This window comes from Atractosteus spatula, chromosome 14, assembly GCF_055471065.1.
Source record: "Atractosteus spatula isolate fAtrSpa1 chromosome 14, fAtrSpa1.hap1, whole genome shotgun sequence".
In the NCBI taxonomy this organism is placed as follows: domain Eukaryota; kingdom Metazoa; phylum Chordata; class Actinopteri; order Semionotiformes; family Lepisosteidae; genus Atractosteus; species Atractosteus spatula.
The window spans coordinates 24,513,463-24,530,325 of NC_142719.1; the positions used below are offsets into that span (position 1 = coordinate 24,513,463).

At 35.1% G+C, this 16,863-nt stretch overlaps 1 protein-coding gene across 1 annotated transcript in view; it reads right to left on the reverse strand.

Annotated features, from left to right (window-relative positions):
* Positions 1-1,580: 1,580 nt before the first annotated feature.
* LOC148820944 (ras-GEF domain-containing family member 1C-like) overlaps positions 1,581-16,863 on the reverse strand; it is a 50,345-nt gene continuing 35,062 nt past the window's right edge. Inside the window, exons 8-15 of the mRNA XM_088931486.1 lie at positions 15,785-15,880; positions 14,152-14,254; positions 12,637-12,716; positions 12,199-12,294; positions 10,924-11,019; positions 7,444-7,567; positions 7,184-7,256; positions 1,581-6,782 (exon numbers count right to left, since the gene is read on the reverse strand). Coding sequence (XP_088787612.1) covers positions 6,758-6,782; positions 7,184-7,256; positions 7,444-7,567; positions 10,924-11,019; positions 12,199-12,294; positions 12,637-12,716; positions 14,152-14,254; positions 15,785-15,880 — 693 coding nt within the window. The 3' untranslated portion in view covers positions 1,581-6,757. The remainder of the gene's footprint in view (positions 6,783-7,183; positions 7,257-7,443; positions 7,568-10,923; positions 11,020-12,198; positions 12,295-12,636; positions 12,717-14,151; positions 14,255-15,784; positions 15,881-16,863) is intronic.

Here is a 16,863-nt window from a genome sequence, read left to right on the forward strand (position 1 = left end):
TTAATTTTGCCCCCCAAAAAAGCAGCCAAGTGGCCATTGTGATTTATGCTTTAACCACAGAAGCCATTTTGCCATATAGTAACTGAGTTGTCATTGGAATGATAACAAAGAGTTAACTGGCCAAACAGGCCTTGAACAGAAACAGGTTGCTTAAACAGCCTTCAGTTGATGGATTAATGTGAACAGCAAAAATTATCACAGAATTTCCTGAGGTGAAGACCAGTGGCAGTCTGAGGTGTGAAAACAAAATCGTGGCCAAAAGACTCTATTTTATATAAGAACAACTGGATATCAGATGCTAATGGCATGCACAGGGAAAAGATAATCAGTATGTTTGGACTTAATTTGGTGAATATGGTTTATAAGCATTAGAGTTTAAATAGGGATAAACCAACAGGAGCTAGTGTCCTCCTGTTGAACCTTTGGACATTTTGGACATCAACAATAAAGCCATTCTGAGTCATTCTGAACCTGATGCATTCTCATGTACTTTTTTCACATACTGTATGTTAATCCTGGTGATACTAGTATTAAACAATTCCCAGTTCTTATAATATCCAAGGTTAATTGGCCAAGCTTAAACCTCAAATCTTTGAGCAGGAGTAGTTAGGGTGATAGGCCACTATTCTTAATGTAATTTCTAAGCCATTGCAGGGACAGAAGTAGATTTATCATTTTATAATGTGCAGATTTTACAAACTTTATTAACTGTAGCAAGTGTGAATTTGAATTCAATTGTGATAGTTCCTAACAAGAAGATTTTGAAAGTTTGTAAAATATATATTAAAATATATACAGTATATACTGTATGTCAGGCCATCATCTTGGTTGACACGGGACCTTTATTGTCACAAGTTTAATGGCTCTTTTGTCAAACTAAACCTATCTGGTGTTAAATTCTCAGGCTGCAAAGGCTCAGAATACCAGCAGTTTTAAGAGTGTGAAGAAAAAAAAGACATGATTTCAGTCACTACTTTGAAGCCTATAATCCTTAATCTAATAAACTAAAGCTACTGCCTGAGAAGTTCACAATCTTCATTCTCTACTAATCTTGTGTGACTTTTGAGATGCGTTGATAAGGATTGATGGCTACAACTGTTATTTTATTAATTTTATGCTTGCCTAATAATATCAAATACAAGGAACTTCCAAAAAAAATATTGAATAATGGGAGACCTGAAATAGGAATGCTCCTGAATCTGAGCATCTATTTGAGTTTTAAACAGTATTTATTAAAGCTGAAAGTAGCTAGAAATATTTTTTAGTAACTGTGGAACACAAGAAGTCATTTCCAGCTGCACTCAAATGTAGCCTGTGGAAAGAATTGGGTTGCAAGGCTAGGAATCACAAGAAGTGATCTTTTCCATGTACCTAATTAATGCTCCAAATACAATAAAAATGTGTACAGCTTCCAGTGAAAATGCCTTTATATGGAATTCATTCCTGATTAAGAAGAAAAATAAAGTCATCATAGCCATCTCAAGTGAGTATAATCATGTAAAGATTGACATTAACTCACCACACAATACAAGCAAGAGGAAGAGCGCACACACAAATAAAATAAAAAAATAATACAGGGTTTCAATTTGTATTTTATTTCATAGACAATTTTGAGCACTCACTTTACAAAAAAGTAATTATAAATTAGTGACATCTCAGGCAAACTGTTAAAACACAGTATAAATTACACAGTCAATATACAAATTATAAACACGAAAACATCAGTTGAAGCAGTGTTGAAAGATAACAGCAGAGGCAGGAATTGTCTGGGATGGATTGGGGTCTAAATAAGAAGCGAATTAACTAAAAAAATATACAGAAAAACAATACAGTCACACAAACATCACAGCAGTACCTATTCACAAAGCATCAGGGACCATTTTTTCTTGTGAAATGTTCCCTTAAAATATTTCAAAAACAACAACAATACTATGGACACATTTCTATGTTTTGTTCGAATGGTTTATCTATTTTTAGGGACAACAGACTTTTTCAACATCATAGTGCCACCAGGGCACTTAAATATGAGATGAGCTGTACACTTAACCAAAATCAATGGTCTTCCAACTGGAAAATACAATTTATCAAGCTAATAAAAAATAAATTGCAAAACTGCAGAGCAAGCAACAAAACATGTTCATTCTTTGTGAATAGGGATAACCGTGTATTGATTATGCATTTACATGAATGAATTCATTATTAACATTATGGAGTGGCAGTAGCATGGAGGAGTTGTTAGGACTCTAGATTTGAGGTCTTGGGTCCAGATCCTGTGTGTGATGCTGCTGTACTTTTGATCAAAGTACTTTATTCACATTGGCCCAGTAAGAGCTCTGCTGTATAGATGAGAATTCTGTCGATTATCGGTGTAAAAGAAAATTTGTTTTCAATAGACATATCTCGTTAAATAATGGTTTAGAAAATCAAAGACAGTGAGGCACTAACATTTCCTATATGGAATTAGGTTTTCTATGAAGTACTTATTCTCCTTTATACACCCTATACAGTATAAGTGACTCACCATAGAAATCTTAAAATCTCTTTGGATTGTGTAGTTTGTGAGTAATAAACAGAGAACTCAGATTTGACTACAGAATAACCTTAAAGTCTCTAGAGTTTTCATTTTAGAAAGAGTTTTTGATGTTAGGCCTTTCCTGTAAGTTAAAAAACAAGAGAGTCCAATAACAATTTCAAATAGCAGCTAATCTGTTATCATTCAAAATCCTTAATTTAAGGTCAAAAGGAGGCAAGAGGTTACTTAGCTTGTGACCAGAGTACAGTTTAGGTTCAGTTTAGGACCTGTAGCAGGGCAACTAGAGGTGCCCCACATAAGGAAAGCACAGGTACAAACAGCAGGCATCATGTGAGTATCACTGCCAGATGCATGCTGCACACTCACATAATCACACTCACATGCATAATCATACATGCACCATCATACCCAAGCACATTCCAACTTCCTCCGCCCCTCAGCTCAGATCACAGTAGCCTGTGTTTTTTCGATAAAGAAATCATTGTTCCCATAAGCCATGGATATTAAAAACATTTTCAGATTTTCCTCTGTCTTTTTACACCCAATGGTTGGTTGTTAAAAGCCTCTACAGTAAGTGAAAGGCAGTTGGTGCCTGTTATGTTAAGACTGGGATGGGAGTCAAACAACACCTAAGAAACAACTAATTTCATGTTTTGTTCCAGAGAGATAAACTGATAAGTATAATACTCAACTTATTATCCTATAAGTATAAAAAATGCTCACATGAACATTGGTGTAAGGGGGATAGCTATGTCCACATAGTCATATTTGTGCAGCTTTCATCCTGAAACATTATTCTTTCACTGATACAGATATCATTTGTCATCTTAGATATGTTAGGCAGATATACAAAAGAAAAAATGTTTATGGCTGTAATTTAGAAAAGAAGTAAAGACCCTGTATTTAGCCCTGTGTTCCACATCACAACTACCACCACTGTCTACCACCTCACACCTTTATACAGATCTCCAAGTAAACACTTGAGAGGAAAGGAAAGAGGATTGCTGTAGTCTTCCAATCAAGACAGAAAACAAAACAAGAAAAAAACAACACACAAAAAAAGAAAAAGCCAGATATCTTCTGTAAACATCATAATGAATGCCATCTCTCAAAGTTAACAATCTTATTAAAAAATCTTACAAATGCCACATTTTCTGTTGTTTGCATTCCAGGAAAAGTGTTGACTTGAACAACTAATGAGGAATTTCATTTATTTCAGTCTGGTAGAGTTGGGTGCCACCTCTGTAAGAAGGATGTTGACTAAACTCAGAGAGACAGGACACTCTGACTGTACAAATGCAAAGGTTGACCATTTTAAACTTCATAAGGATGATGTGCAATAATTGTGAGCTGTAGAGCAACACAGTGAAATTGGGAAACTGAGTTTTTGTGTTCTGAAGCAAAGCTTTTTAATTGATTAATGAGACAAGGTTTCTGATCAACATCCTTTTACATAGATAAAAAGGTTGCATTTTTCTTCTCTCTTTAATACAGCAACATTTTAAAAATACCCATCTGGGACTCTGCTGTATACAAATCTTCCAATCTGCTACATCAGCCAACAACCTCTGACACCCAGTGGTTTTCAAACCATATTCAGGAGTAACACTATATGGTATTGTTGTTTCTCCAGCTTGAGTTCTTGGTCACAAACTAATAGATTTCTGTTTTCCATCTGGGGCATATTTGTAAATATGTTTCCACCTTTCCAAATTTCAGAACTGCCCACATTCAGGTATACTTCCTGGAATGGTACCAATTGAAATTCTGCAGAAGGAAAAATGCTCAGTGTGGGAGTAAACGTGTTCATCATCAGCTGATCAACTAGTAAAAGCCATTTGTCAAAGATAATGGCCAGCATGTTAAACATCTGTGTTCTGAGATCGTTGAAATTAGAGAGAAAACTCACAGATGTGGGTGTTCCTGCATGTTGGGAACTACTGGGTTAGACTATTATAGATAACTTTCAAAAGTCAAAAGCACTAAAGAGCTACAGTAGATATGCACAAAATAGTTTGCAGTATTTATACTGTGCAAGACAAATGTCTGCAAAATGTCATGTCTTCTTTTTTTACCCACATCCTCCACAGCAAGACATAACTAAAGGCTAGTTAATAATTACAGCTTTAAAAATTAATAACATAATCCTCAACGATTCATTTACAAAAGAAATGTAATAATACTTAAGATGAAGTAAGTATGACAGACAAACACCACTCGTGTGCTGCATTCTTACAGTGGCAAATTTAACAAAAACACATTTTTCTTTTTTTAAAATAAACACGTTCCCTTTCCACTTGATTTCAAATACAACAAAATAAAATTTATACAGCTCAGCAATCACCCATACAGTAGCAACAATAAAGTTCAAGTGCAGAGGACATTAGAGGTCACAGCAAACTGTGCCCAAGAATCATTTCAAAACATTTTTTGTTTCCAGCACAAATGAACAGATGTTGAATGTATATATTATGCAAATCCTTTTGAGAAGAAAGTCTTTTACATGCTTTTTAATGATATCACCTTGTTTCCATCAACTAGCTCTTATAAATGTTCTTAAGGAAGGAGAGCCATTCACATTTACCCAAATGTTAAAAACCATTACTAAAACACAGCTACCTGGGAGAGATCTTTCATCTTCAGTGTTACGCTAGAAAAGCACAATGCCCATGTCTCTCAGCATGCTACAAGAGTGCTAAAATATTTTAAAAAGTACATCTGTGTATTACAGAATTCTCAAAGATAGAGCACACAACTGAATATCAGTCTATTAGAATCTTCCCATGATTGGAAGTGCTCCTGTTTCAGTAACATTTCTCCTTTTCCCAATGGAGGACCTGACACTAATAGTTTATTCTCCATAAATGGATCTTGCGAAGAGTGAAGAGTATCACATGAGAAGCAGGTGACCCAAAACCACAGCAGAGAGTAGCATGGCTCATCTAACTTTGGGGCCATTTTTTTGGATCAAATGATAGGGATTTGAAATGGAAGATACACTTATCAGATGTGAGAAACAATAAAGAAGGAGGAAACTAAAATAAAAATTAAAATAATGCAACATGACGTTCTGGATTACACTTAATTCAATCCTGATTATCTTGAAGCTGGCTACATCACCTGCATTTACGTGTTTTCTCCAGGTGAGTTTTTTTACATGCTTTTACATTACATGCTTCTATTTGTTCCTGCTATAATATTAATGTTTGCCACATGATTTATGTTGGCCTAAACAGTATCTGAAATGATTTGTTAAAGCTGTTTCCCAAGAAATGAATGGGAAAAGAAGGTGGTGCTGTTCAAAGTGACCTCAAAGTTGCTCTCAGGCAAAACATGGTAATACTGTACATCTTATAAGATTTTTGTTTCTCAGAACGTTAAGTGGGTTCTATAATTGCTACTGGTGAAGGTCAAACCTGCTATTTAGAGGTACTCTCTAACTTTTTTTGCAAGGCAACATACTCTGTAATATTAATTATTGTAGTTTACTAGATCATAGTTTAACACAGAGCAGCCCTAAAATGTTTCCCAAGATTAAGCTTGTAGTACAGCAGTAGTAAATGTTATAGGAATTTTGAGCACACAATGGTTTAATACAGTTCATTATAGATTATTAATTATAAATCAGTATTATTGGAGGGCTTTTTCAGCAGACAAGTGAATTGTTTACAGAATGTCTGGCTCCAGTGAGAATGGGGGTGCTTTCACAGTTTAGATTCAAGACTCAGTAGTTCTGTTTCAGAAGCTCAGTTTGGTGCCCAGTCCCACTGAAAGGGCAAACCAGCACCCCAACTATCAAAGTTAGTCAATAATTTATAGTACATTAACAAGACTCACACCATCATCTAGGGGAGAAAAAAAACTAAAAGCAAATGATTGCTTTTGCAAGGTAAATCAGCACATTTCAAAGATGATGAATATAAACAACAGCAAGAGCAACAACAGCAATGAAAAAGTTCACTATATATACATCTGATACGTCTGGTCCCAGTTCAAGATTTAGAACAAAGAGCAAAAACATTCTAACACTTTGTAAGGGCAGTTCAAATCCTTAGTATTTTCTTGTACTGTACAGTTCTGTACATTTTTCTTTGTTTGGTGGCATGATGAATCCTGTTCATCATACTTATAATACAAGTACCTAAGTACCAGCTAGGTTCCTTCACAGTCTGTTTAGTGCAAAGAACATATACTTTTCTTCAAGAATTTTCTGCAGTGTTGTTCTCATGTCTTGCCCAGGATTGTTGATCTAAAAGAAAGGAAAGGGGTTAGCAGAATGCTCACATCCATTTCAGAGCTAATCAAGCAGTGCAGTACTGACACTTTCTTATGCAAATGCAATGGCATCTGCACTGATCAGGTGGTAGCTCTTGGTCAACATACAGTATTCTGGGTAGTAGGTATAAAAACAGATATATAAAAAAACAATAGAGGTGGTCATTCAATATATCTACCACATTTGCTTACTAGTTGTTGATGGATCTGAGATAAGATAAGAAAATGATAAGATAAGATAAGATCTAATAAGATAAGAAAATGAATGGATGGATGTTCAATTGTGCTCTCGTCAGCTGAGAAACCCTTCAACAGATACACCCTTATTTTCTCTTTTTGGAACATGATCTAAAACCATTTGATTTGACATCTTACCTGAGAGATTTCCACCTGTCTTTTTCTACTTGGTTTTCTGGGCTTTCACTTTCATAGGATGCCAGGTAAAGGCCTATCAAGCACAAATAGAAAAAATTACAGTGAACACAATATTATTACCACTACACCAATAATACAAGGCAAGGTCATTTTTAACACAAGTACGGAGCATTTAAACACATTACCAACATCACCAATTACTAACCTATGTTCACTAAGGAACAGCATACAGTATACAGACTATTTACTGTAAACCTCACCATCCTCGTTGAAAATAGGAGCGTTATGCAGGTAGTGGATGATGTTTCTATCCTGTTCAAAAGGACACTCCACCTGCTTCCAGGTCATGAACTCTCCCACCTGCTTAGCCAGTTCCAGGAATTTCTAGAACAGAACAACAAGTAATAGTGCTAAACTGTGTCATTGTAGGATTATCTGTAAATGTGTACTTGTAAATACAAAAGTTTTTTTTTCAAAAGCTCTGGCTCTTTATGCAATAACTGTAAACCTAAATCTGATGTTTTTTTAAAAAGACAGACAATAAACTCAAATAATTTTTCTACACGGCTGCTGCTGTATATTTTGAAAGAGTGCCTTCATTTCTTTAGTAATCATTAACTTTTAATGTCTCAGGTTAATGATATTCCATATTCTTGACTATGGCAGATGGGTGCTATCGTCTTGACATTTTTAGTTATGGACTTTACAATAGAGATATTGGCTAAATCTCTATAGCTATAAGCACTGGACATCTGTTTCAAATAACCTTTAAATTTAATTTCAGAAAAAAGAATGTCACAAGATCATGTTAGTCAATCTATCTTTGTTAAATCGCCTGAAACACTTTGGGTATTGGTGTCCTGTGTTGGGGTGCTTACACAAAAGGCTTCGTTTGTTATTATATTAATTTAGATTACAGTTTTATTCTACAGTTCATTTCTTCCCTACTTTGATTATAAACTTTACTTACCCTGCACTGTAGAGCATTGGATGAATAAAAAATAAGGTCACTTGCAAGGACATTGTTGTGGGCCAGCAGCATTAATATATAGGTTTCAGATGACCTGACACTACAGGTCGTTTGGGCCTTAATAATTTGTATATAGATTCTCTTGAGGTGAATTAGATAATCAATTGCCTAATTGGTACATGATGAGAGGCACATTCTCACGTGGGAGGCTATATGAAGGGTACTCTGGGGACAGGATGGAGGAGGAGTAGATCCTAACTTGAAATATACAGTATGTATTTCTTTTTTCCTCTTTCATGGTTTATCTATCTGCTCAGGATTCATGAGCCAGCTGATGAGAGGTTAGACTGTCACAGACAGAGAGGGTGCCTCCTTTGACAAAGCTGTATTCAGATGTAACAATGGAGCTGTGGTATTTTTTAAATTCTAAGTATGAAAATATTTGATCAGCTACTTTTCCCTGTTATTTTATCCAATGTTCTCGGAAGCACTGTTTCTCCCAGGATTATTAGGGACTCTTTGTTGCCAGTTCTAGTGCAAATGTAACTTGCTAATAGCAGTTAGGTGAAAGAATTTAAGTCACAAGTCAAGAGTTGTGTATGGGAAATAACCCAGTGTTACACAAAGCTGAAGTAGGTAAAGATTACATAATTAGATCTGTTAGATCTAATCTAAATATTACTTTTTGTTTCCTCATTTTAAGTGTTAGTAGTACACTAGACTGAGGCAAGGCATTCTAACAAGTTACAAATTTAGGGGCATTTTTACCATGTTTAGAAGTGAGCAAATGTTAGGTAATTTACCAAATATAGTCTTCAACATGTTAAATTACTTAGGAGCAACCTGACATAAATATACTGTATAAGGAAATTGCATTCAAAGGATAGAAATGTGCTATAATTATGAGAATTTAAATCCAACCATCCTACTAATTCTGAAAGATGTTTTGAAGATGTTCTCTAAAAAATATAGGAGCAGTCAGAACACAATGACACCATGCATGTTAAATACAAGAAGTATTATCTGTGGACAAAATAAATGGAAGAAAACAGAAAGCTATTTAATATTTCCAGATGGAGCAAGCACAATTGTTCTTTTAGCAGCCTCTACTTCCCACTCACTAAAATGTTTTCATAATAAGTTGTTTAGGAATGTTACTCTGATTCTTTTTCATTTCAGTTGTGAAACCTAACAGTACAATAAAAATATGATAAAAATTAAAACCGTTATATAAAGGAAAATTGTATTTAGCCCTGAACTTTCATGGCAAGCATCTGTACTCTATGTTGGGTGTCTTTTATTTCTTTGGGATTATATAAAGCGCAAAATAATCTAGGGAACATTTCAATTATTGTGTAAATGTGAACAAATGAGAGTGGTAGCTGAGTAAATAGGTACTATAAAGACATACAACATTTTAATGCTTGACCTTTAATTTGGCTTTACTGTGTAACTGAAGAATGGAGTTCTTCCTGTCTAGAAATCTGAAGAACATTTGTGAAACTGAGTTGTCTAGATATATATTTTTTTTCCTCAAAGCAAAATAGAGCAGTGCAAAAAAGAACAGAGTGATCAATAAGATCTAAATCACATAACAATACAGGTCTATGTTAACAAGTGCCAAGTGTCAGGCAGAAGATAGTTAATCATACAACTGAAAGCACCCTCAGATGCAAAGATGGTAGTATCTGCCCACTCAGCAGATTGCTCCTGTTATTGGCAGCAGCAAATTGCAATAATTTGTGCTCAGAGCCAGTAAGTGCTCTTGGGAAGTTTAGGTTGACTAAGAACTACATCTTAAATTGAAGGATGGCATTGAGAACTACTTAAAAATTTGCAAATAGGAAGGTCTTTTCCCAAAATATCATTCTGTAAATGAACCAGTAAAGTCTAGAATGGAGGCACAGGCAATGTATTAAAAAACAAATTTCATCATGTTAAGAGTTATAGGGGCACCAGTAATCATAAACTGATTACATGTTTTTTTGAATGACCGCATTCATGTACTTCTGGTCTGACATTTTGTCACAAAGTTTGGAATTATCTGAAATAGTTTGGTAACACTTTATTTGAATGTTGCTACATAATTGATTAATAATTCCTTCATAACTGGTACAAAAGACGTTATAATCACATGCATAATTCTTATGTAATGACATAATGTCATGACCTCTTATGCACGTTATGTCATTGGTGCGTGTTTCTGTAAAGTATTATGAATGTGATTAGAATGTCTTGTGTAGCGGTTCTGAAGGGATTATGAAGTGTTTATGCAGCAACATTCAAATAAAGGATTAACATGTTTTCTCCAACCTCTGTACTTGATTTTCCTGCTGTTGGTTACAATTTTACTCTTGAACATTGTTTGTTTTCTGTACAATTCACAGTTATGTTTTTGCACAAATGGCATGGTACAAGAATCAAGGCAGTACAAGTTAAAGCCGGCCCAAATTAATTGCATAACACTAATAAATTCATGGAAACATGCTCAATGTCATTTGCTCTTAATGGCAGGTAGAAGCAAGATCAAAAGAGAAGGCATTATGTTTTAAAAAATACATTTGCTAAAGTAAACTATTCTTATGAGGGAAACAAAATTGAAAAAGGTCATGGTTTCACAGCAGCCTAGCTAGGTGTAGAAATTGATGTATATGCCCTTACTTGTCTTGTCAAAGTGGCCTTGGAGAATGGGATCTGCTTTTCTCTCTGAAGGGGGTGAAGGAGTCAATGTCAGTGCAATAAAACTTTTCAGTAGTGTTTATGTCCTTACCTCAAAATTAACATGTCCATTAGGTAGACGGTTTGCACATCCTTCATTCAGAAAATAAATGTCTTTAATTAGCAAGCTGAAAAATGGAATTACAATCTGGAATGGAAAATGAGAAAAGCAGTAAATTACTATCGTTGGTTATTGTTTATTTGAAAAATGTTAATACAATGATCATTCACTGTAAATTGTGGATTCTCAATTTTGATACAAGGTCAGAATGATTTTTTCTGCTGTGCATGTTTTTAATAAACAGCACCAGCTACATTTGCTGTTAAAGGGGAGTTCATGAATGTATATCTTAAATTTAAAATTCAGCAAAAAGAAACTTCTGGCTTAACTGGCTTTGTTAAATTAGATTTTCCATCTGTCCATTGTATCCTAGCAGACCTAAAGGACTTATTTGTATTCTGTGGGCAGTAGAGGTCATTATCAGAGTGCAATAATACAATAAATACTGCCATTAGTCTTAAGTTGAATCTTCGAAACTGGGGGAATCACCTTGCTTCATTAAAGAAGTTATTACTTTGTGAACCAGGAGAGTTGAGATGACATAAAGGAGAAGAAAACTTTACTTCAGAAAGTTTTTCTTGGTGCATGATTACCAAACAGATCGCCTTATCACATTCTTAGTGATGTACAAAACTGATGTCCATGCACCTTGAACATACTGTCCTAATAATTACCAGATAGAAAAAGTACAGTTCCTGTTCCTTCTTAGAATGAGAAAATCATGCAGATAACTTAGAGACTGCTTAGCTAATTCAATTAAGGAGGAACTTTAGGTGGGCAAGTTTATGTAAACACAAAGTGGAATTTAGCCAGGATATAGTGGACACCTCTGTTCAAAAACAAACAGTGCCAAGGGATCTACCAAGTATTTAGAACCTCAATTTAATGTCTCATGTAAAGTTTGGCACTTCCTACTTGCTAAATTGCAAAATGGCCTTCCATAATGAGGTGCATTTTTGGGATTTCAAATTTTTTAAATAAAGAGTTACATCTAGTAGTCCACAAACAACTAGACACAAGACCAAGCCTTCCTTATCATTTCAGATCTGATCACATTGGGCTACAAGAAGGTATTGCTGCTGTACTTATACTTAAATTAGTCCAGTTACTACAAGGATGATTTCAAGTGTATATTAGTTTCCAAAGGCTTTCTACATCCAGTGAAAAACAGTGACATTCCAGGAGGTGTCAGCACATAATAAGATTTAACATATTTCACTGAATTTAACACTTGAAAGCCTTTAATATTCTTTGAGCGTTCTCTACCTTCTCCCTGTTGCTGTTTGCAGTCTGTGATCTATGTGCTGCTCCTCGTAGAGCAGTCCTGTAATTGTAGAAGTTTCCTGTAGGATCCATTTGATGCTGCATAGCAGAAAAGACAGAATATTCTCTAAGAATAATGTTAGTGTACCCCAATTGCTTAACAAACTACTCATAAAGAACAGTAAGTAAAGGTTTTAGTTGAAATATCTCAGTATTAATAGCTCCAGCCTTGAGAGTTAATGACAGAATGTTAAATGTTACGAACCATGAAATTATAAGATATATGATTCTTTGAAATAGATATTAAGCAGGCAGCTAAAGCTCTGAAGTATAATCAGATATATAACTTTTCATTGAATACTTAAAAACATGCTCACACAGGCATTTAGCATAATGAAGGAGTTGCAGAACTATGAAATGAGGAATATGGTCAGAATTTACCTCCAAAATGAAAAATTTTGCAGTTTTAACTTTTCCCCAGGTTTTCTTCAGCCGTGATACTGGACTCATATTCATGCCGGCTAAAAGAAAAGGAGAAATAAATATATGTATATTCAGAGTGGATACAACCAGGTCAGCTCAAGGATGCAAATGTGCATGTTTTATGATTACAAAATGTGTGCTCATCATCGTAATACACACCACAGATTTAAAACCTCCTAGTTTAACTGTTGACTACAGTTGTGAAATCCACCTGTTCGAAAGTTTTACATTTTCCGAATCATATCAGGGCAGAAACAAAGAAAAGTATGATTGTGCTAAGAAATGGTCCATTGACGTTTAAATAAGAATGCGAAAATTCTCATTTTCTTTGTAATGCTACTGTACAATGAAGTTTCACATACATTTCACAGGAAATTGGTCACTTATTGTAGACCCTAAAGAATAGTGAGAAACTACATTTAATATTCCCCTTACAGGGATGCAGTCTTAAAGGTTCCTAATTGTATCTACAACAATTTAAATCAGTGTCTCTCAAACTTTTTGGACCAAGTACCACCCCTGATCAAACCAAAGCATCCAATTACCACCTACAAGTCATCTTCTCATAGGAACCCCAGAAAATCTCAATGACCAACATGAGCGCGTGCGCACACACTCACACACACATATAATAAAATTAGCACTGAGCACTTGTAGCCATTTTCTGACGCTTCCTGACACAGACAGCACTGTTAGAGTTAAGTTCAGCAACAAAGCTAGTGTCAGTGGCCAATGTATTATCCTCCTTGTTCTCAACAGGTGTGCGTGATCTTTCGGAGCTGGCGTCAGTACTCTTGGTGTCTATTCCTTTCAGCCATGACATAATACTTGATTTTTGCAAGGTATTAATTTTCTATCATTTGTTCTGTTGGCGAATGTGGCGCTAAGCTGCGTCTCTGAAAGCTCAAGAGGAGTATGAACACTCAAAGTTTAGGGCGCGCTGTATCGACATAGATAAATATTTGAACATAAACTAATTTTATTAAAATAGAAAATATGAAAACCCATCTCAAGCTTTCTGAAACCGATTAAGTAAATTACAGATGAAAAAATTACATAATTTTAATTATTCAATTTTTAATTCCCAATTATTCAGTGTACAAAACACATGTCCAGGGTCATCTTGTGTACCACAGTTTGAGAACCACCGTTTTAAATTATTTACTTGTTAAAAAACAAAACTTCAGCTGGGCCAAATCCTCTGTCACAGCAATATCTCCTTTGAGCTTCTGAACAAGATAAGCTTTTCATACCTGTGATCACAACTTTAGACATGCAGAGTGTCAACTTCACCTACTCCTACACCTACACCTACAAAGAAAATATCCAGAGAAAGTACAAAGCAAAGGCGGTTTACGCTGACTTGCAAAAAAAATCCTGTCCAATTTGCTGCATTTTCCATTAGTGATGTTAAGCTTTAATTTCAGTGCCAAGTGTCAGGCAGAAGATAGTTCAGTGCAGTATGGAACTTACAGATGATGGCCATAAGTGAGTTGAAGTTGCCAATGTTAAAACACTCGCGAGCCACGTCGATGAAGAACTCAATTACTTGTGCTCGCTGCTTCTTCTTTGCTGGCTGCAAGAAACAATCAGACGTTGTTACATTGAACCACACTGTCAGTTGCGTCAGCATGCGTAGGCTGCAAAGGAACAAGTAATAGGTTTATTCCATGCTGAAAAGAGAAGAAAGAAAACACAATGTTTCAGCCGTGAAGCCTTTTTCAGGTGTGCTCACACCTGAAGAAGGCTCCACGGCCAAAACTTTGTGTTTTCTTTCCACACTGTCAGTTCAAACACAGACACTACAACCATCCTTTCTATAAGCACATAAGTCAAATGAGAACAAATTCTCATATACAGTCACTAATTCTCATAAAAGTGAAAATGCACAACTTTTCATTTTTTTATCAGATTCACTATTGTCAGTGTAGTCTGCTGTAAAAACCTCCAGTGGTACTGAATTCTTTGAGGTTTTAATAGCATGCTAAATGTTGCACAGGAACAAGTTATAGGTTTATTCCATGCTGAAAAAAAGAAGAAAGAAAACACAACGTTTTGGCCGTGGAGCCTTCTTCAGGTGTACTAAATGTTGCTTGGGGTATCACAGTGGTGGAGTTGCTATAAGCTCCTGCTGCCCCACAGCTCATGAGTTTTGAGCTAGATTGTAGACTGCGAAGTCTTCTGTATTGAGTCCCATTTTCTTTATGGTTTTCTATAGCTGTTCTGGATTTCTCCCACATTCCAAATATATTGTGGGAGGAATACATCGATATGTGGTGTCTCTGAATTGGTCCTGTGTACAGGTCCTGTGATTGACGGGCATCCAGTGGACATTTTTACCTTGTGCTCTGTGCTTTCAGAAAAGTCTCTGAAGTCTCATGGTAGTCATGACTATGACCACAAATAAGTAGCTTTATGACATTAGATGAAGGAAATAATTTTATTTTTAATACTGCTAGACTTAAAAATAAATCAAAGCCTGATCCATTCAACTCTCATTACACATAAATATATAATATTTTCAGATATAGATATTTAAAAAAATGAAAACAATATAGTTGAGTTTGGAGAAAAAGAATCCTTTTCATTGAAAAGAAAACTTATAAATTACCCGATTAAGTATATGTGAAGTAAATCACTAGGGGGCGCTAAAACATTATATTGAAGCATAGAACTAAAGTGCATACAGTAAGTGAAGTGCATGGATCCTGAAGAATAATTTACCATTAAAACCTGTTAATCATAAAGAAATAACTAATCAAGATAACAAATTAGGCTAAAACACGTGCTGTCTTATGTGTATGTTGCCTCCAAAAAAAACAAGAAACATTTTTTATGTAGTTCAAAAAGAAAAGTTGCATTTTGAAATAGTTTATATTTTTAATAGTTTAGGAAGAAATCACAATATTTTTGTATGTTGTTTCTTCCCACTAATTTATGTTTTAAAAAGTCATAATGTACAGAAAGTTGTTTGTGCAGTAGTCACTATCCTTGATATAAGAGAAACAGTAATGTTACTGCTGTGTCACATGTCTACAGCCACCACCAGCCTCTCCAGGTAGACAGCAAATAAAGTAGACTGTAGTGAAAAAACATTTGTACACACCATGCAGATATCTGTGGCTACAAGATAACAGAGCCTGTTGAACCACTTCACATAGGCTTCTAGGTTGCTGGTTTTCTTTTGTTCACTAAAACATGGCTGTAAACAAGAAACAAGATATAAACAAAAAACTTGGAAAGAAATATGCCTAGGGAAAAGTTATTTTAAAATATACAAATATTCAAATTCTTAACTGTTTAAGACAATGAGGTTAAAGCATTTCTGATCAAATAAGTTTAAGTAAAATATGTTTGTACAGAGAAAAAAAGCCTGTTAGAAGGTCTGGTGCCTTTTGAGTTGTTTACTTATCTCAAATTCAGCAGTGCTTTGGCCTTTCTTTTATTAAGAGAATTAACTGCTTACATAAATGTTTTTTGCTTTCTGTTTGTTCCCAGAACCTAAGGGGTTTTGAAAATTCAAGCAGATACTGTAGTCTCCTGAGACTACTGAATACCGAAGCACATTCTAAAAAGAGGGCTTTTAAAAGTTTCAATTCAAGTGTATTTGTTATTTTAGCTTGAAAAAAGCAAATATTAGAAAACTGTGTACTGTATTTACTCTTAAGATATCCCTTGAGTATTTTTTAACTACTTCTTTACTGTTTGTTATTATTAGACACAAGGTATTATCTGACCTCTATTATTGCAGCAAATACTGCATATATTGAGTATACCTGTAGGCAAGAGGCTGTAATAATTTATATCTTTAGAAGATTTTGTTTAATGTTTTTCTAGGCCAAATTTAGAAAAACATTAAAAGGTATTTCCGTTGAGACCACATTTTATTTATCAAAATAACCATTGAACATTTTCAAGCTTTAGATATGTCATAGGATATTCAGAAAGGGTAATAAGATCACTTTATTGGCCATATACAATTTCTTGTATTAGGAATTTGTCTTTTCGCATACCCCAACTTGCTCTCCATGAGACACAAAGACAGGGAGAGAAACTTGGGGTCAGAGCACAGGGTCAGCCATTTATACAGTGCTGCTGGAGCAGTTGGGGTTAAGGGCCTTGCTTAGGGGCCCAATGGAGTAGCATTCCTCTGCTGGCCGTGGGATACGAACTGGCAACCTTCCA